Source organism: Pollicipes pollicipes, unplaced genomic scaffold (assembly GCF_011947565.3).
Source record: "Pollicipes pollicipes isolate AB1234 unplaced genomic scaffold, Ppol_2.1 Scaffold_4295;HRSCAF=5057_pilon_pilon_pilon, whole genome shotgun sequence".
Lineage (NCBI taxonomy): Eukaryota > Metazoa > Arthropoda > Thecostraca > Pollicipedomorpha > Pollicipedidae > Pollicipes > Pollicipes pollicipes.
The window spans coordinates 21,555,999-21,576,509 of record NW_023596461.1 but is presented as its reverse complement, the minus strand read 5'-3'; the positions used below and the strand labels follow the sequence as shown (position 1 = coordinate 21,576,509).

Below are 20,511 nucleotides of genomic sequence, written 5' to 3'. Positions count from 1 at the left end.
CACACTCCCCATTCCTAAGCTGCCGGCAGCCGTGACATTCAGCAGTCGCCACACGCCAGCGTGAGGAGGCGTACGCCCTTCCACTCGTTCTCCCCACGGCTTGTGGGGGGGGGGGGGGGGAGGGGTGATCGACGGATGGTCGTGGTATTGCGAAAGTGAATTGATTCATGTTCCCGTCGACTCGGGGTCTGCTTTACAACGCTGCAGGGCGGGATGGATGCGGTCCAACGGGCTGGCAGGGATAGACCAGAGGCGTTAGTACCAACTGCTGCAGGGAAGGGATAGGTGCCGTCCAGCGGGCCGTTTCGGCGGGCCTGCAGGCATGGCGGAGGCGCTTCACCAACGCTGCAGGCGGGGAAGGTGCCGTCCAGTGGGATGTTTCGGTCGGGCTGCAGGCCATGGCCGGAGGCGCTTCACCAAGCTGCAGGGCAGGGATAGTGCCGTCCAGTGGGCTGTTCGGCGGGCAGCAGCATGGCGGAGGGAGCTTCACCAAACGTGCAGGGCAGGGATAGGTGCCGTCCAGCGGGCTGTTTCGGCGGGCCTGCAGGCATGGCCGGAGGCGCTTCACCAACGCTGCAGGGCAGGGATAGGTGCCGTCCAGCGGGCCGTTTCGGCGGGCCTGCAGGCATGGCCGGAGGCGCTTCACCAACGCTGCAGGGCAGGGGAAGGTGCCGTCCAGTGGGCTGTTTCGGCGGGCCTGCAGGCATGGCCGGAGGCGCTTCACCAACGCTGCAGGGCAGGGATAGGTGCCGTCCAGCGGGCTGTTTCGGCGGGCCTGCGGGGATGCAGGGATAGCCAGAGGTGGGAAGGTTCCATTCGTGGGCTATGTGCATCGGAAACGATAGCGGTAGTCATAGCTGCTGTGCTCCAGGCATACGTTTTGAAGCCTTTGAGAAAATCACCGCGCCTTCCCGGTCGCCTGGACCCCTGCGTCTGTGCAGCCGGCCTTAGCCCCGCCTTGCCCGGGCCAGTTTACTCCCCAGCTCTACTGCGCCTGCCGCTCCGGTCGGAACACTGCGTGCCTTCAGCCCAGCCGGAGGATCAGCCAGGCGCTATTTTCCCCGGCACGTTGTAATTAGCGGCGCAATAGCGGCCGCCCTGCCGCCACCTTGAAAATGACCTCCTGGCGAGTTTTCAGTGGTCGGGCGGTAATGGGTAGTCATGTAGTGACTTGTGGGATGGGATACGGGCGGCATGTGTTAGCCGCAGCTGTCCATCTGGCTGAATATTGGCGTCGTAAAAGGATTCTAGTTCAAACCGCGGCCATATGTGCATCCTCATTTTGTTTCCACGAGCCCTTTTTGTTTGCGCTTTCACGCTTCCACCGAGTCCCTTGCCTCTGCCAGGTAGTCGGTAGTTCTTTACTTATTCATAGCCCCAGCTGCTATAATTTGATACTTTGCCTGCCGGCGTGGTTCGGACGCGCTGTTGTGGGGCGCCGGACCGTAATAACAAATTGGCTCCCACCTCCGTCAATGTTATCTCGCCGGAGACCCCTGGGAACTTTTTGCCCTCTCATAGCGGCATCTCACACGGCGCGGGCGCGCATTCAGGCCTCCGCTCTAAGTGCCTTTGTCCGGGGACCACCTGTGGCTCCGCGCTCTCTCCGGCCGCTCTCCCTGCGTGCTCCGGGCGTGCTCTTCCGGCTGGTCCAACGCAACTCTAGTTCGACCGATGACCGCAAGACGGCGCGATGTATGGGCGCTGCGCCGCGACGCCGGTGGCAAAAACAATCCATTTGCGCGACCTGAATGACTCTGTCCGGTGCGGTCATATAACTAGAATGTGTGGAATTGACACCTCCTTTGTTAGCTGGTCTTACCGCTGAAGGAGGTGCGTTGTAGCGACACCTGAAGGGCGACAAACGCGTGGGATGGCGCGGAGGACCGACTGGAGGTGCGGGCGATTGCCCAGTGTGCCTCTGCATGTCGTGTCCCCCCCGACAGCCGAATGCGCCTCCGATCTAAAACATTCTGACAGGTGATCAGATGGGGCTGTGGGCTGGGCTAGGCGGCTTTGTCGTCGGGTTAGCAATGCGATCTTCCTGCCGATACGACGGAGTTCTGCCGCTCGGCCGCTGTCCGCAGGTCACGGCTGGCCGCCAGGTATGCGCGCCTTCCCGTAGCGAGGCGTCTAATGTACCGGAACTGACGGCCGGTGGTCGCTCCGCCCGCTTCTCGCGCTGCCCCACTCTGTTTGCGTCGGCGCCTAGCGCCAACGAAATGTGGGACAGCGCTGAATTGAACTCGAAGCTGTATAGCGGCGTTTGTTTTGCCCGCTGGCCGACGTTCTGGTCGCGTGTGACAATAAACGGCCGAGTCTTCCGAAAGCAAACTGGGTGCGAATGAACTGGGATGGTCTTGAAGTCGCAGCAGGGACCGGGAACAGACCCAGGCGCTTTCAGTCTCGGGGCTGGCGTGGCCTGAGGATGCAGCAGGGACCGGGAACAGACCCAGGCGCTTTCAGTCTCGGGGCTGGCTTGGCCTGAGAACTCAGCGGGGACTGGGAACAGGCCCAGACAGTCTCGGGGCTTGCATGGCCTGGGGGACCGAGAAAAGGCCCAGACACTCTCAGTCTCGGGGCTGGCATGGCCTGGGAACGCAGCGGGGGCCAGGAACAGACCCGGACGCTCTGTCTCGCGGTTGGCTTGGCCCGAGAACGACGGTTCCATGCCTTTTGCTCCGGCTGTTCAGTAGTCATGATATAAATAAACAAGCGGTCTTTTTGCCGGATCCGAGGTGGCGCTGTCGGTGCTTGTAACCAAGCGCTGTATATGTCATGTATCGGAAATCCCGGCCGGCGTCAGTCTCGTTGAAGGCTGCCACCTGCTATCGCCTGGGACAGCGAGGCCCATGTCCTGGGCCGCGACGAACGATGTCTTCCGGTGAATTGGAATGGTTCGCCAGCCTGTTGACGAGCCGTGCTCTCTTGAATTATTCACGGCAGCTGCATTTGAAACCAGCGGCCTATTCAGCAGGTAATAAAGACGGGTCAATAGACGCTAAGCGGAGGGAACATGCAGTCGACCGTCACTGCACCGCTCCCTGTACATGTCTGGTGGTCCACGCTGTGCAGTGGAATACCGACGCGGTTCATGACACGCCCGAGACCACCTCTTTCTGAATGTATACCTTTGCAAGGGAGCCCCTTCTATACAGTCCTGAGGTGGCTAGAAAGTGAAAATAACTCGTTTTTATGTGGTGTCTCCCGCCACGTATAGATAACATTGTCACCCATCCCGCCATGACAGGTCTGGCCGTTTGTTTATGCACTTCTAAGTGCTGCGTCGTCCCACCAGTTACCCGGACGTTATCACTGACCGCGTGCTAATCCGGCGCTCTACGCGCGGCGGAAGGCTCGTTCTCTGACGGTCGCTCCGCGCGTGTGATTCGTGAGGGTCGCGGCGGTGTAGAAATGTCGCCGGCGCCACCGGACACTAGATATGCATTAGCCATCAGGCAGCCGGCGGGGGCCGTTTGGCCGCGTCGCCGCCTCGCAGCAGCGGCATGCATGCGGTCGGGAGTGGCGGGCCGGGAGGGCGCCGGCCCAGTCTGATCTGATCTTGTCGCCACGGCACCAGGCGGACACGTGTGGAGGGCTGGGAAGAGCGGAGGGCGCTTGGCGGTATTCCGAGGTCGCGATTGAAATGTCTCGAGTTTGATCTCCGTACGCCGGCCACTGCGCAGTTTGCAGCGCTCTGTTTTGATCGGCATTGGTGGTGACGACTTGGTCGAGTTGTGTTTAGAGTGTCGATAAATACCTAAACGCGGCAGGTTGCGAATGAGCTTTTCCGTCGTCAAGGAAGTGCAGAATATCGTCGTAAACAACTAGATTTCATTATTTAATACCCAAGTTCCTCAATACGTCATCGTTTGATTACATCATGGAACATCTGTATGGTGTCGGAGTCGCTTCCAGGTAGCCGTATCAGAATTGTCGCAGTAGCGGACGGGCTGACTCACTTAAGTACTTCTTGCCGAGAGGTGACGCGCGTGCTGGCACGTGTTTGCAAAACCCTATTGCCGTTTTGTACACGTGTTTTGGCCCTTTCCCGAGGTGTTGTTGTGTATTTACCCATGCTTTTATATTGTTTGTGTGCGTTCACATGCTTCGTTATGCCGCTTCTCTTAACTTATTTGGTGCCCAGTCTTACCCCCGTTAAGACTCGTTCGGTTGTCCAAATTTATGTACTATATTGGATAAAACGTGATTTGTGTTCGAAACTCGCACAAAACGCATGCCAATGGTGGAGGGCCAACTGGTGAGCGCTGGTGCCGCGAGTCAGGCGTGTGCGTGCCGACACAATGCATCTATGAATTTATTGGCTCTGGGCCTTAATCGTTTCGTCGCCAACGAGGTGGCATTAATCTGACGCCTGCATGGCGTCGAGAGCGTGTGGGTGATATTGAGATAGGCGCACGCATTAGTATTTACTTGTTTGCGCGTACCAAGCTCAGAAACAAGAAAGTTTAGGCCTTGAAAGGGACATGGATGTGAACCGCACTGAATATTCTTCTAAATGGCTATCGTAGTTGAAAACCCCCACGCAAATGTCAAACCCTCCCCCGACGCGTATGCTCGGTGTTTAGCCCTTGCACGCTTTGGATCACGCATGGGATCACCGGATACTCGCGGGTCGTCCCCTGGCGCCCTCCGCGCGGCGCCCTGAGCGCGCGCCCTGTTTGTGTGTGTGTGTGCACAGATCAATACGGACAAGGATCGGAGGCGGGCGGCCGGCGCCGGCAGGAACCGCCACGGCCGGCCGCCGCCCGCAGCTAATAGCTTCTTCCCCCGGCGGCCGCCCAGGGAATAACGCGGCGGATAAACCGGATCGTTATGCATGGGGACCGTCGGGCGGGGCGTGTGGTCGCGCTTGGTGTTGCCGGGACGCTCCGCTCCGGTAGACGGCCGGCAGACGGGGGCGGCGGCGTCGCCGGCGCTCCGGAGCCGCCGCCGCTGGCACCGAGCTGCAGGGCTCTGTGTGGGCTGACGCCCGATCGGCGACCTTGGTGGGGTATTTGTGGGCCGACCGGTGCCGAATGCGAGCGTTTATCTCCATTTCCAGCGGTAATAGTGGCGGCTTCTGCGAAGGCGGAAGGGCGTGTGCGCGCCATGCGGAATAAATCCCGGCCGTGATTAGGCCCGGCGTAACGGGCTCGCGATGGCTCGTCCGAGTTGTGGGGACGGTGAGGCCCCTTGTGGCCTGGCATCTGAGGAACTTGTGAGAGTGTTTGGGACGGTTAGTCCGAAATAGCTCCACTCGGAGGCCGCCCAGGCACGAATCCAGGCTGTGGGATGCCAGCGTACGGACCACGGCAGGCGGAGAGGAATGCTGCCAGTGGAAAATCTTGTTAAGACGGCCATTGGAATCGACTGGGTGTCGAAGCCCTGCTTCTCAACAACGATTTGGCACGTGTTGCGTCTGGTTAGTTTAGGGGTCCAGTCTTTCGCCTCTAGAAGCACTGATTGCTCTGTTGAATGCACCAGGTCAGACTTTAAGCTCGAATTTCACATAAAACACTTGTATGGATGGTAAGCTGTCAATTGTTTACGATAAATGTTGCTTGTTAGCCGCATTTGCTGCATTTAAGTGAGCGTTAGGCGACATGAACAACCATCTGGCGTAAACTTTTTATTGCAGTTAGGTCTAGTAACTGCCCATGGTGATGACTTGTAGCTCATTACATGCCTTCGTTTCTGCCGAGCGGACAAGAACCACATCAGGTCAAGAGTGCGGCAAAGTAACCCGGCAGATGTCGGGTCGAGAAGTGTCAGATGAACGCACTGCTGCTCGAGCTGATGCGCTGCCCACTGAACGCATCTTGAGCAGGGTAGTCGGCGCTCCCTGAAGCCCGAATCATCATCACCATCCTCGTCTGTTTGTGGCGTCCATCTTGCCCAGTTACGGCAAGCTTCAAGCGTAAACGTAGCGCGTCCGGCGACGTCTTGGTGACTTATCGCCCTCGTTAGCCGGAGATGGTCCAGCCTTGCCATAAACAGACTCACACGGACCGCGGTCGGCGGACCGGTCCGAGGCGCTGGTGGCCAACTGCCAGCGGGCTGGCGAAGCAAGGGTGGTGGTACGGTGTCCTATGGTGTGCGGACGTTTGGACATGTCCCGCAATTTTCTCTGGAAAGTTTTTCTGCCCTTCAATTTTTCCTGTTAGAATGCACGCTGTTCACGTTCCCATTAGAGACACTTTTCTCAGGTGGGGTAAACTATCTCCCCATGTTCCAGTTTGACCCCCTCCAATCCTGATTTGTTCCCTCCAATCTCAGAGATGCGGCTCATTTTATCCGTTTTTGACCGTTTTTACGTTCCATGCTACATCTCGGCAGCCAGAGTCGGTGCAGGCGTCAATCCGACTACACACCGTCGACCAGCGTATCGCTTGCAATTCATGTCGGCAACGCGAACCTGTGCGACGCGCCTTGCGCCAGTAATCGATGTGCAGACCGCGAATGTCGGCAACATGTCGACACTGTGTGTCGAAACTGCCGCTAGGACCGGGTCGAGATTTACTTCAGCGCATGCGTAGGTTTATTCACGCGCAGATTCGTCCAAATTTTAATCATCCTGTGCACAGTAAATCGACATCCGTGACCAAGCCACGGACCCTTGGATAAGCTTCCGAGAAGCTCCACGGATCCTCGTCATGGTTCAGTGATACGCCTACTGTGATACGCTTCAAGGATTTGGTGCTGATCCTTCTCCCGTCCTCACAGCGAACGCACTTGCAAGTGCACAACGCTTCCTCCAGAGAACACCGTCAAGACGAATGTTGCATTCCTGGTCGGTGATTTTGCCGCGGGTCCAGGGACGGTCGAGTCCAGGCGCAGTCCGGAGTCGCCCCTGCTGGGACCTCTCGGCCACCCCTGTCGGTGCCAGGGGAGCCGCGGACGGCGCGGTGCGTCGGATGTGTCACGCTCGTGATTAGCGCACCGCCTCGATTTAATAAGGCGGCGAGTGCCGACTAACGGCTAATTCATGCTAGTCGGGGCGCGGACGTACGGAGGCCGGCGCTGTGCCGAACAAGGTATCAGCTGACGTAGCGTGCTGGCGGCTGCGGAGCGGCAGAGCGGACGGCGATTTGCATGATGGTGCGGTGCGCGCCCGGTCGGCAGAGCACCGCAGTCGCGCGCGGGCGGCGATCAGCGCCCCGGAGACAGAGAGAGCCCCTCAGCTCTGTGGTGCGTGGCTGTTGCGTGGTTTGAAGTTCACTACGGAATAGAGGGTTTCTCGCTGGCTCAGTATCCCTGGCGATTGAGCTGCTTTTGAGGACAGCAGCTGCTCCATTCTTCGCGATGTCCCCAAGAGCGACACTCTGCATTGCAAGCGTGTCTGGTCCAGTTGTTCGAAACGAAACATTGTAGCACTTGGCTGCTCTCTTAAAACCATCGCCTTGCAATGGAGAGGGGCTCACAGCCCCCACGCCCCCACTTCTAATGCTTTTTTCCGGAATAACTTGTAAATGACTTTGAGTTCGGCGCTGAAATTTTGGGGTACCAGAGTTCACATGATTTTTGCACGCGTGAAAATTTAATTTCCACGGTTCATGATCTACGACCTCCTTTTGGAGGTCATGTCGGTGACATGCTGCTTAAAGTGACCACGTTTCTTTATGGTGATCAATATGCCTCAAGGAGATTTCCTCAAATCTTTTTATCCATGATCACTGCGAAGTACGTTGCTTTTGTTCTAATGGCTTTGCAAGTTCAGCCCATCTAAGGAGTAGTTGAAGCTAGGTTAAACACAGACGTTTTTATTAGTTTTGACCCTTTGAAGGCTTTGAATGTGATACGATCTTGCCCTTAATGATATATATATATATATATATATATATATATATATATATATATACATATAGATGTTGTATGTTGATGGACAGCAAGGCAAGGACAGCAGTCGCTATCATTTATCTAGCTGTCAGTGTTTTAGTACATTGCGTACCATCATCTGGACGAGTGCAATGGTGCAAGCTGAGCAAAGCTACAATGAAGCATTAGATCATTTTTCCGGCACCGCTAGGCATGACAACGTTCACAGCTAACACAATTCAACATGGCACCTGTGCGTCCAAATTGAACGGCTTAAAAAAAAAACGCAAATTACGCGACGAAATATCCTTCGCATGAAGAAGGCAAACTTATAAATTGCTAAGGATATGTAGACCCCATGATATTCAATGGCAGTTTTTATGAATTTGAAGTGACTCGGAAATCCTAAGATCAAAATAATTGCTGCAACACGCTAACACGGAGAAGTTTCCGAAGTTAAAATGAGTGTCCCACGCAAGTGAATGGTCCCAGATGGGCAAAGGGTCTAGGTAAGACAGAATGTTACGTGTACGGTCAGACGTTTCAAGTGTTGCTGCAGTTTGCAGTGCAAATTACGAAGGGTTGAACCCGTACACCATACCGTACACAGAGCACACTGTCTAACCTAGATCCTTTGCCCATCCGAGGCCATTCGTTTGCGTGACACTCACTTTAGCATTGAAAACTTCTCCGCATTAATGCGTTGCAACAGTTCTCTCGATCTCAGAATTTTAGAATCACTTCACATTCACAAAAAGCAGGCATGGAGTTCCATGGGGTCTGCATATCCTTTGCAATTCATAAGTTAGCCTTCTGCATGCAGAGTGAAAAACATATTTCGTCGCGTGATTTGCTTTTTTAGACTGTCCGGTTTGTGCGCGGAGAAGTCGTGTTGAATTGTGTGAACTGTGACCGTTGTCATGCCTGAGGATAGAAGAACGTTATAATGCTTCATTGCAGCTTTGTTCAACTTGTACCATTGTACTCGTCCTGATAATGATACGCAATGTACTGAAGCTTTGACAACAAGAGAAGTGATAGCGACTGCTGTCCTTGCCATTGAGTTTTTACTACTCACCATCCATGGATATTCTATATGTGAAATATATACATATATCTCTATCTATATAGTAAAAACGCTATGTCAAGGACAGCAGTCGCCATCATTTCTTTAGTGGTATATATATATATATATATATATATATATATATATATATATATAGCGTTCTTGTGTATTTGTCGGTTGTTTGATTTTTTAAAGTCGTATTGGCATTGTCGGTTACGGCGCTTTTCTTAAGTTAGTCGATTCCGTCTCATTTCCGTCGTAATTAGTACCTACACCCAAATTTCCCGTATTATGTAACACAATGCGTGATTTGTGTTCGAAATTTGCGCTGAACGCATGACATAAGTTGAGGGTCAACTGAAGACTGCTGACGTCAGTAATCGTGCTGACCTACGCCAGACACGAATGATTCAATGGTATTCGATCTTGGCATTGAGCACTACGTGGTCAATCTGGAAGTGTTCGCTGAGCCAAATATCGTTACGTGCCCGTGTTTTGGCCATTTGTCGTGGTCTTCTTGTGTTTTAGGGAGGTGAATAATATCAAACGCTGCATGATATGAAATGAGGTGATTTTGTAACAAATGTTGGCCGAAATAGGAAATGAATAAATCATTCTCCGCTGCTAGTGCTACCGCGTCTGTTCTCTGCTCGCCTTCGGCCGGCCCGGGGCCACAGTTGTCGAGGCTGACAGATCACCCCAGCAGGCGGCCGGAGGGACGGCCCGCCACCTACTGATTGGTGGCTGCCCGCGCGGCCGGTGGAAGTGGAGCTAATCTGGCGCGCGAGACGATTGCCAGCGCGGCACCCACTTCAGTTGCCGCCGAGTGTTTATTTATGGTCGGCCGTCGTCCGCTGTCGCCGTGTGTTTACCTGCCGGTCGGGATCCATAGGGTGCCGGACGGACGGTCCGGCCGCGGCCCGAGTGGTTCGGATCAATGACCCGGTTCCAGGCGGGCGGACACCTTTGACCTGACCGAACCGGACCGGACCTGACCGGACTGGAACACTCACCTGGAGTGGGTAGCGGAGCGCGCTCGGCCGGACATGACGCAAAATGTGGTGTAGGTGTAGTTTAATCGTATCGACGTGATTTAGATGTGGTTGGTCACGGTCTCGTTGACCTTAGGTGAGACGGGTAACGGTTACACTGACCCAGCCTGATGTGGGGGAGGGTCTGTCAACCTGGACCTGACTTGACATACGGTAGCTAACCGATCACGAACCTGACGCATGGAAGATTCCTATCGCGTCACGCAAACAGTTCCTTGAAGTTGTCAGCTTAATTCGACGTGACCTAACCTGACCCGACCTGACCTGACCCGGCCTGGCCTTACTCTGTCGTGGCGGTCCGCCGCACGGTATACCCTCTGACGTACTGTTCTGTGGATAGCTCGGCGCGCTGGGCCGTGTGAGGGGGCGGTTCTGCTCCACCGGTCGGCTCGTGATCCGGTCATCTATTTCCATCGAGGCAGGGGCTCCGGGGACCGGGCGCGCTCCATCTGTCGGCGTCTTTGTTCCGGCTCGTGCTCGTCGCCTGCTGCCCAGCAGCGCCTACCTGGCGGCAGCGGCCGACGTCGCAGCCTTCGAGCGTCGGGGGCGGGGCCTGGTGCCGCCGTCAGCTGGCTAACGCTGACGTCACGGCTGGTCGAGAGAGGAGTGAGCGATGCGGCCACGGGAGGCGCGGTAGGCGGCGGCTGGGTCGCGGTGTGAAGCCCAAGTGCGTGTGTGGTGACCCGCCCCTCGTCGGTGACCCATCAACGCGCGCGACGAACATGCCGCGCGCTTCCGGTAGGTGGAATCGCGCCGCAGTGCGCCACGCCAGCGCGTTTTCTGCGCGCATTGGCTGCGCCAGCGCGCGGCGGCCGCCAGCCGTGGCAGCTCTGCCGGGCGAGTCTATTCGGGCGGCGCGGGGGGATCCGCGGCGACGGCTGTGTGGTCGGCGTTGCACGCCGCCCGAGCGTCGTGCAGGCCGGGTCGCGGCCGCCCCCGGTCGATGTCTCGTGACTGCGTCCGCGCCCGCTCCGACCGCCCGGGACCGCGGCCGCGACACGCCGCGGGCAACTCGTGCGGCGCACGCGAGGTTATTTCCGGACGGGGACGGCCCGGCCGCCGCCTCCCATCGACGGTGTGGGCGGCCGGCATCTGAAGGAATGCGGATTGTTGGCGAGGTTTTGGGGCTCCACTGTGGTCTTTGTGGGGGGGGGGGGGGGGGGTTCTCGGCGCTTTTGGGTGACGCAGGGCAAATGCGACGATCAGGAGTCAGGACCGATGCGTTTGATTTGACTCAGCTAACTTGAGTTTTGTAGAGTTTGGGAGCCACCACGGGGCTAAGTAGCGAAGCTGTTTCCGTTGCTGGTTATATTTCCATGCAATGCCGCAGACGCGAGGTTTCATTCCGTGAATTTTTCGGGACACGTTCCCCGCCGTCTCAGGCTGTGAAGCCCCTCGACTGTGTGGCTACGTGCCACGTGGAGTAGGTCACGTTGGTCGGAGCTTAGACCTCCAGCATTTTCCAGCCGCGGCGAGCGAGGGTCATTTCGGCCGTCCAGTCGCCTGGATTTACATTAATCCTCCAGCGAATCGCACCTTGGCCGTGGGCCACTATCGGCTCTCTCCCGGATCTGAACGTCGTATCCACTTCAGTCCCTGGCGTATTCTGGTCCCTCACCTAGCTCGTGACCGCGACCCCCTGGGGCGGTGGCGCAGGGGTGTACGCACATGCAGCCCCCGGTGGCACGTGCCCGTCTTAGCCAGATTTGTGGCTTGTGTTAATATGTGGGGCCACATGGGCTACATGGTTAAATGTTGGCAAAACTGCAGATCGACGCGTGCAATTCGGGGGAATATTTGTATTGCATCCTTGAATAGCCGTTTTGGGCACCTGATTCCTGCCTGGCACCTAAATGCTGAGCCGTTCCTATCTACTACCCCTTAGACTAAATGCTGGAGGAGTGCCTAATGTTGCCAGATATCTGGCGTAACCTGTTGCAAATTGCAGTATTCAGCGCGTATTTCATTTTGGACCCCTTACTTCGATAGTTTTCTCACATAAGTACGTAGTTTGCCCGTTGCAGGGGCGGTGGAATTTGTGCGAGCTGGGAGGGCAGTCGGATTGCAAGTGAATTCTTGTCACGCGACACCACAGAGCAGGTCTTCAATTTCTCCAGTTTGCGGAGGGGGAGGGGCGAATGTGCCTCTTCCCTTCCGTCGTCGTCGACAACCCAGCCCTCCCGCTACACACTCGCCGGGCGAGGGACCTAGACGTCCGCAGGCGGACTCGTCGGAGGTAAATTTCTGCGTCACTAGCTATTTTCAACAACATGCATTGCCATAGATATAATGTACGATGCTAGGTAAAGTTTTTCCACAGCATTGCTTTTTTCCCTATCCTGCATACGGTTGCAGACAAGCGCGGCATAGCAGGAGTTGGCAGAGGGGACATCTGCCCCCTGCCGGCGGGAAGGGGATCGAGAGTATGTTTTTGGCCCTCGCCAATTTTTGGGAAGCTCCTTTTCCACAACTCAAGGCATTGCAGTTACCCATACACTACGAAAATGTGGGTCAAGAAGGCGCATAACTGAGCTAGAGCGTAGTAAGTCGGGTTCAGATGACCATTTTCTACATTAAGAGGCGTATTTTCTGGATCGTGAGGCGACCTTTATAAACAAGATAGTCCATGCCCTAGATCAGAAGGCCCAAAGTTTTGTGAAAGAGGTCTCTGCTGGCTCGGGAGGCCATCGTTATTAACATTAAGGCCCTGTTCTGGGTTACGAGGCATCCTCTTTATTCAGTAGGCCGCATTGCTGAAACAGGAGACCTCTTGCCATGCATCAGATAGCCGCGGCTCCAAATCATCATGTTTGCGATAACGTGGCCCCGTGATTAGATTCGGAGGCTGCTTCGTGGATGGGAATAATCCTGTTAAGTGTCGATATTGATTGACTTGGATATGAGGAATGTAACAGTTTGATAAAGAAACACATCGGTACCCCTCTTCTTTGAATACGACACTACCCAGAAGGCCGTCCTGTGAGGAAGGGTCTCCCGTCCTCCATTTTGTCCAGGAGGCCCCTAATGCAAATCCTGCTATTTCCCAACTCAAAATCCGTAGCGCCCCCTGGTTACGGGCATATGCAAGTCTAGCGTGCAGGAGAACTGGTAGCAAACTAGCACAGTATATCCCATAAATCCCCTTCTTCTCCTTCAGATTAAGTTTTAGTACTAGACAGGGAATAACTTAGCATCCAAAGGAAATACCTGTAGATTAAGGTGACAGGCATGGGGAAAATTGGTGTCAGAAAGACCAAAACAGTGCCGTTTCAAGGAATGGTACCACACGTCGTCAGATAGGCGATGGAACAACAATTTGGTGTCTAACAGCCATTTGGTGCCGGTAACAGCTTTTCTGGGACCACGTTAAATGACTCCCAAAATCAGAAGATCGGGAACATGGGATGTCGTACGATACATAGAAATTGCGCGAGCCTGCGGCGCTACGTTCAGCTTCCAGCGAACATTATGAGTTATCCCCCTGCAGTGACGTATTCAGGAGGGACCGGTGGCATGTGCCCCTTTTAATTTTTTATGTTGCATGTATTGATGTGCGCGTGCATAATGTCGACAGCTCAAAAATCAAGGTAGACACCCAAGATTGCGTACATTGAAAGCGTGCGGTGTTGTTAGGTACCAACCAAGAAATGTCACACTCCTGCGGTGAGGTGAAACGGGCTTTCAGTGAAAATTTGAAGTTGCACTTCACTTCTGGGAGATCCCTATATGCCCTGGGCGTGAACGGTCAGATCGTTCGAGCGGAGAACCTTCTCTGATTCACGTGCCTCTCTCAACTACGTTGGCTAAGTGCTGGGAGCTGCTCTGGTTTCCTCTGACGCGCTTTCGTCTGAACACCGTGTTCCCCGCCACCCCCGGCGTACGGCACCTGACCAGCCGAGTCCGGACGGCCCTCCGGCGTCTCCGAACCCGAACGCGTCGGCCGCCTGACCCAGCTAGCGGCGGACCGGGCCGGGCCGGGCGTCAGCCGTGACGCCGCCGACAGCTCCTGCCAGCGTCGGCCACGGCGCGACACGGCGTGACACGGCGCCGACGACCTCCGGCGGCGCGCGCTGTTTACACGGGCGTCAGCCGGGCGGACGGCTGTCGGCCGGCCTGGGCGCCGCAGGCCGCCGACGCCCGTCGGTGGCGGGCCGGCCGCTGCGGCCGGGTCCGGTGTCGGGCGTGTGATGTTCACTGTCACGCCAGCCAGCTGCTGTGATGCCATCACTGTCACGCCAGTCAGCTGCCGTGATGCCATCGTGGCAATCATGCCCACTGAATGGCCTGTCAGGTCTGCTGAAGGGGCCTGTCAGATCCATCGCAGGCCCTGCCAACGCCCGTGTTGGGACCTGCGAGCATGGGTAGGGCTTTGCGTCTCCTCCGGGCGCCTCCCTGTTACCTTTTTCGACCGCCTTTATGGCATTACAATCATCAAAAGTTGCTAAAACCACCAAAACACTGCTTTCGGTTTGTGAGTTTTCTTGTAGGCATCCCCCCCCCCCTGAATCCGTTCTGCTTCTCGGAACAAACGGTTCAAAACTTTCAAGCACAACGCAGGTTTCCCGAGCCTAACATATGTCAACAGCGTCGGGGTTCTGAATGGCGTGGCTTGTTTGACTTCCGCGCCACCTGTGTTGATAGTTTGTGTGGAGGGTGAGGCGGGGCAGGACAGGTGACATCTGCTAATGTGCCAGGCCTGAGGGCATTTCACCCATTCGCGCTGCCGTCTGCCGTTGCATTGTCTGGTTCGTCCTGCCGTAATGCGTGTACCAAGCTTCCGCTTCGGAAGCTTGCTGACGCAATATGGTTTTCCTTGGCTTACTTTAAGAGTTATCCAAGCACTTGGCGTCAAAGACACGGGATAGTGGTTGTTCGACTGGATAGTGGATGCCTTGCTTGTGTAGGATGCTGCGAAATGGTATAATGGGATGCGTGTTCTCTTGTTTCATTGCATTCCTGCGACTTGCAGAACAAAAATATTTTCCTGACTGTAGGCCTCAAATGCAAAACAGATGCGGTTTTGTGTTTGTTCTGTAAAAGTTCCTGAATTCCGTAAAAAACTTCATTCGCTATGCATCCGGTACCTGATATGTATCGTGCATACGGAATTCCTCAGGTTATCTCATGATGCTATTTTGCATCCGTGTGCTCATGTGTTTGTGTTCGCGTGCTTAATATAACTTACGCTGCAGGTTTAATTACTCATCGCCATCTCGCCCGACGCGTTCGTCACACTCGCTCTCGTCTGTTCGCAGAGCAAGCGGGACACGTTGATGGTGAATATCAAGTGGTTTTACCGGGTGTGTGAGCTGCCGGAGAACGTGTACCAGCTGCTGGTGCAGGACCGCACAACGGAGCACGACTCGGGCTTGGCCGTGCAGGACCCGGCCGTCAAGCACCGCGAGCTCTTCATCTCCGACGCCACCGACACATTCCCCGTCGCAGTTCTCAGGTGAGTGCTCCGCGGCCGCTGGGCCCGCTCGCCGCTCTCGGGCTCGTGTTGGCCGCTGCTGCTGATGTGCCTTCGGTTGCTGCACGCAAGGCCAGGTTTTCCCGAACCGAAAATGCGACCTTTGTTTTGTGTTTCGGAATTGTGTTGCACAAGAACACGAACCGGAAAGAAGCTTATTTTGCCTGATCTCTCCATTCGTAAGCCATTTACGAGCAGGACTCTCCGGTCTCTGGTCTATGAGTCAAGCGACGCGAATCAAAAGCGCGCGGATTCGCACCTTCGTTTTATGCATCAAAGCCCAGGGCGGGACCAGGCTCTGTTCGTAGATCCCCGTCGCTGCGCTGAGGCTGGCGAGTGTGCAGTCCGCGCATGACCAGCTGACGTGCTTAAGCTGATACCGTGTCCGTCGTCGCGGCTCCCATTACCGGACTCGGAAAGTGATTGGGTCGTTTGGCGCGGGCGTCGTGGCCAAGTGAGCGGCTGGCGCGGGTGCGGAGTTGCCAGGTATGCCATGTGCGAACAGGGCGGATAATCGATGAATCGGGGACGGGGAGTGATTAGCTACCGGGCCACTGATTGGGTTAATGGGACTGTTACAGCTAATGCGCTTTTAATGGGCTCGAACGTATCGTAAAAGTATGCCTTTTCCATTGAATCACGTAGATTGTAAAGGCAGACAACTGCCGTTTAGCAACTGATGAGCCAAGTCATCCCTTGCGTGAGGGGCTGCATGAGGGGAGCTGCTTGCTCTACTTAAAGCTAAGTATGCTGCGGAAAGGGCCTTGTTAAGCCCCGCTGGGAGAGACTGCGTTGTGACGAGAAGGTGGTGAGACTGGTGAGACGCAAGTATCATCAGGTTGCGAGGGGACTGCTCTCTTTTCGAGAGGCATAAGCAGCCTGAAGTGACAATTTGGTCGGAAAAGCTCGCGCTGACGCTGATTAGACCCTAAAAACAATTGCATTTACCGTTAGTTTGCGTGCTTTCTGCCCCCCTTCGCATATATATATATATATATATATATATATATATATATATATATATATATATATATATTGGGGGATCAGTCCCTCAGTTTGTTTGGCACCCATCCATCATCCTTCCGTCCGTTGCTGCCAGCCGACGGCAGCCGACGCTTGGCCGCGCCCCCGGCCTCCAATGTCCTTCGGACGAGGGGCTCGAGCCGCCGAGCCGCGGCATCGAGCCGCCAGCGCCGGCCGAACGATGCGCGTGACCGCGAGCTCGAACTGCCGCTCAGCAGCCGACGGATCGCCGTCACGAGCGGCGGCCTGGCGTGTCGCGGCGGCCGACGCGGCGAGGAGCGCGGCCCGATCTGACCGGCCGGGCGCCCGGCGGGTCTGAGCCGCCGCTGATCGGGCGCGCAGATGACGCCGGCGCCGCGTCGGCCGCGGCAGCGCGGGGCTCTGCGCCGCGCGCCGAGCGTGGTGAACGGGTGGCGCTGCGGTCGCTGCGGTCGGCGGAGCCTGAAAGCGTGTGGGATGCAGCCGTGAATGGGTTGGTGGGGCGAGCGTGGCGTGACGCCGCTGGAAAGTCGTGAGTGCACTCCATGCGATGAAACGAATGAGCGGAGGTCGCCATGTATGCACCCTCCGCAATTGTCGCTGGGCATGCACGCCAATTTGTTGTTTGCTCAGTCGACCGGCGCTTTGTTTGCGGTCCACCTGTCACCACTTGGCCCCACATGGCCGCTGTCTCGGCGTCGGCGGATGGTGGCCGGGTTTAGTGGTCGGTCAGGACCGCAGTGTGCCCCGCCGCCCCGTCTGAACCCGCCGCTCTCACGCCAGGGGCCCGTGCAAGGTGATCCACTACAGCGACGTGCGCAAGGTGCGCGAGTACGCGCCGGCCACCGACACCTTCTTCTACGTGCTGACGTACAACCCGGAGACCCGCAGGCTGGCGTCCACGCAGGGCGAGATCCGGGTGGGGCCATCACACCAGGTCAGTGCCGCGCCGCTGGGCTTCGCCCGCACACGGGCTAGCGGTCTGGGTACACGGAGCGCAAGGTGTGTCGTGATATTAACGACTGATTTGCCTGCATTCATGCTGTCGCACATTCGGTCACAGTCATTCGGGCAATGCTGGCCACGTCACCATGCCGCCATGACTTGATGCATTTGGTCAGTTTTAATTATGTGAATGCAGGCGCAGGTGGATGCTAGTGCATTTCTTTCATTGGAAATTCATTCCTTAGTCGCACGACCACCATGCAAATATGCTAACGCATTTGTTTCGTGTCAAGTTAATTCCCGAGCGGCGCAGTCCCCGCGGGATATCGCGCTGCAGCCATACCTCAAACTGCTGGCGTGTAGCTTTTTACGGAACAGTGTAGTGCACCTGGGGTTTTGCAATCATTCATCATGTGACCGTGCTCTTCTAATCGCCACACCCGTGTCTCTGTACACGGGCGCACAGGGTGTAACCCATTGACAGTCACGAGGGCCTACGGAGCCTCGTTCCATCCCCCTCACGCGGCCGCCGAGCCCGATACTCGCTGGCGGCCCACGACGCGCGCTCTCGTCCCCGCGAGCCGGCGCTGACCGCCGCCGGCACCGCAGGCGAAGCTGCCCGAGTACCGAGGCAGCCCCCACGCCGGCATCCCGCCACGGCCGACGGGCGCCGAGGAGGAGCGGCTATGGGCGCCGGGCCGCGCCGCCGACTCGGACCTGCTCATGTTCCTGCGCGCCGCCCGCTCGATGGCCGCCTTCGCCGGCATGTGCGACGGTGGCAGCACGGACGAGGGCTGCGCCGCCGCCAGCCGCGACGACACCACGCAGAACGCGCTGGACGTGGTGCGTGGAGGACGCGGCGGGGAGGGGGGGGGGGGGGAGCTGGTGTGACGCTCGGGCGGGGCAGGGAGTCGATCGGTGTGGTGGGCGGCCGGTGGTGATCGGTGGTGTGGGTGGCGCGGGTGGTAATTGTACGTCGATGCGGGAGTGTGGAACGGGTAAGTGGAGGCGCTCGCAGCGGTGTTGGGTGCCATGCGGCTCGGGTGTGGGTGTTGATGTGATGGGCTGGTAGCTGATGTGCGTCGTGATCATGCATTCGTTTAAATTGTATGGTTTTCTGTTGGCACACGGAGTCTCTGCGCTCTGCCTGGGCACGTCTGGTTTGAGTTTGATGCAGCTTAAGCGGCATTGCGAAGTTGAAGAATGAGATCCCGTGCGACCGTAAAACTACAATCCTGAGAAACAACAGCTCACTTAAATCAGTTGGCCGCGCCGTTGACTACGTCACGCAGCCACGCAGACTGGCGCTGCTGGCGACCGAGCCGGACTGTGACGCGCCACCTGTCCGCTGCCCCCAGCTGCACCACTCGGGCTACGACCAGGGCGCGGCGCTGCAGGCGCTGGTCAAGAGCCCGGTGCCGGTGGGCGTGCACCAGCGCTGGACGGACGAGGAGACGGTACGGCTCGCGTGCCGCCGCCGCCGCTGGTCGATCGCGCCCGACATTGGCCGACGGCCGGCCGCCGTTCCTGGCGCATGCGATCCGACGCTCAAACAATGGGAATGAGTTAAAGCTAATGTGCAGCGCCGGTTTAATGCTTGTTGATGTGCGCTGTCGGCTATAATGTGGTTCGCGAGTGATGAAGTGCCCGAGCTGGTGCATTATGGTCATCGATCAGATGTGTGGAAGTGATGCAACCAGTGTGGAGTGTGTGGGCGGGGGTAGACTCTTTAAAGGTTTTTGAGTGTTACTAAACTGATCGACGTGATCTCGTTCCAGAAAAAGTTTGTGAAGGGATTGCGGCAATATGGGAAGAACTTCTTTCGTATAAGGAAGGAGCTTTTAGTACACAAGGAGACGGTAAGCCGCCGCGGGCGCATCGCTGGACTGGTTTGCGCCTAAAACGTTTGAAGAGCTGACCGATGCGAACTGTCTGCTATCGTTTTTGTCTGCTCTTGTTGGTTGCCGACTTTTGGAACATGCAAAAAAGGAGCGTTTTCTCAAGACTAGTTTGGTTTGAAAATTTGCTGCACAGTCCGCTTACCTGGCGAATAATTTGTGTGGCTTCTGTTTCGATGAGGCTGTTCTTAATTATGGCGCAAAGGATCACCTGGCTCTGCTGGTCACCCCGACACTCTGCAGAGCCGCGAACCTGACCTCGTCGTGTATCGCCAACAGAGTGAGTTGGTGGAATTCTACTACCTCTGGAAGAAGACGCCCGGTGCGCAGGGCAACCGACCACGGAATATCGCCCGCCACCGGCGCGCCAACGGTATTCGGCGCATCAAGAACAGAAAGGGCGCCAACAAGACTCACAAGGACGATCCCGGTCAGTGGCGGGGCCACGCCCGGCAAACGTCGCCGGTTCTCTTGGCAGCGTGCGCCACGTTTCGCTGCTGGATTGTGTAGTGCGCCATCAGCGGAGCTGTATTCATGGGTGCACCCGTAATGGATGGAGCAGTCTTACAGTATTCGATTGATGGCTTTCGATTAACCGGGGCTATGACGTTAACGGGCGGGTTCTGATGTGCTAACACACGAGGAACTGGCCGGGTTCTGATTGGTCTGTGCTTTGCAGTGACGCAGTTGTGATTTGCTGCTGTTGCGGTGCCTGGAACTTAGCATCCCCTCTCCCCCCACGTTATGTTTTGTATGACCTGGCGGGCGTGTCAGCCGTGACCTGATCTGGTGAGCGTGTCAGCCGTGGCGTGTCAGCCGTGACCTGATTTGGTGGGCGTGTCAGCCGTGGCGTGTCAGCCGTGGCGTGTCAGCCGTGATCTGATCTGTCGGGCGTGTCAGCCGTGGCCTGATCTGGCGGGCGTGTCAGCCGTGGCCTGATCTGGCGGGTGTTCAGCCGCGACCTGACCTGGCAGGTGTTCAGCCGTGATCTGACCTGCCTTGCGGTTCCAGCGGCGATCGGCTGTGACCTGAGCTCGGCCAGCGAGGCGGAGAATGACGACTCGGATGACTCTGACTCCAACCTGCGCGACTTGTCCGGCTACCACTGCCGCCACTGTTTCACCACTTGTGAGTGGGCTGTTGCTACCTCTGCTCTCAGACGTCATTGCAGCAATTTCTCAACTCGTTGGAGGTGCTCTGGCTGTTGCCTTTGCTTGCCATATCAATCAACGCCAGTTAACTACTCTCGCTGCAACAAGT

General features: G+C 56.6%; 1 protein-coding gene across 1 annotated transcript in view; it reads left to right on the top strand.

Annotated features, from left to right (window-relative positions):
- Nucleotides 1-20,511, top strand: part of LOC119097296 (arginine-glutamic acid dipeptide repeats protein) — an 85,019-nt gene that overhangs the window by 54,944 nt on the left and 9,564 nt on the right. The window contains exons 3-9 of the mRNA XM_037220344.1: nt 15,192-15,388; nt 17,192-17,345; nt 17,963-18,196; nt 18,712-18,810; nt 19,132-19,212; nt 19,531-19,681; nt 20,263-20,379. Of these exons, the coding sequence (XP_037076239.1) occupies nt 15,192-15,388; nt 17,192-17,345; nt 17,963-18,196; nt 18,712-18,810; nt 19,132-19,212; nt 19,531-19,681; nt 20,263-20,379 (1,033 nt within the window). The remainder of the gene's footprint in view (nt 1-15,191; nt 15,389-17,191; nt 17,346-17,962; nt 18,197-18,711; nt 18,811-19,131; nt 19,213-19,530; nt 19,682-20,262; nt 20,380-20,511) is intronic.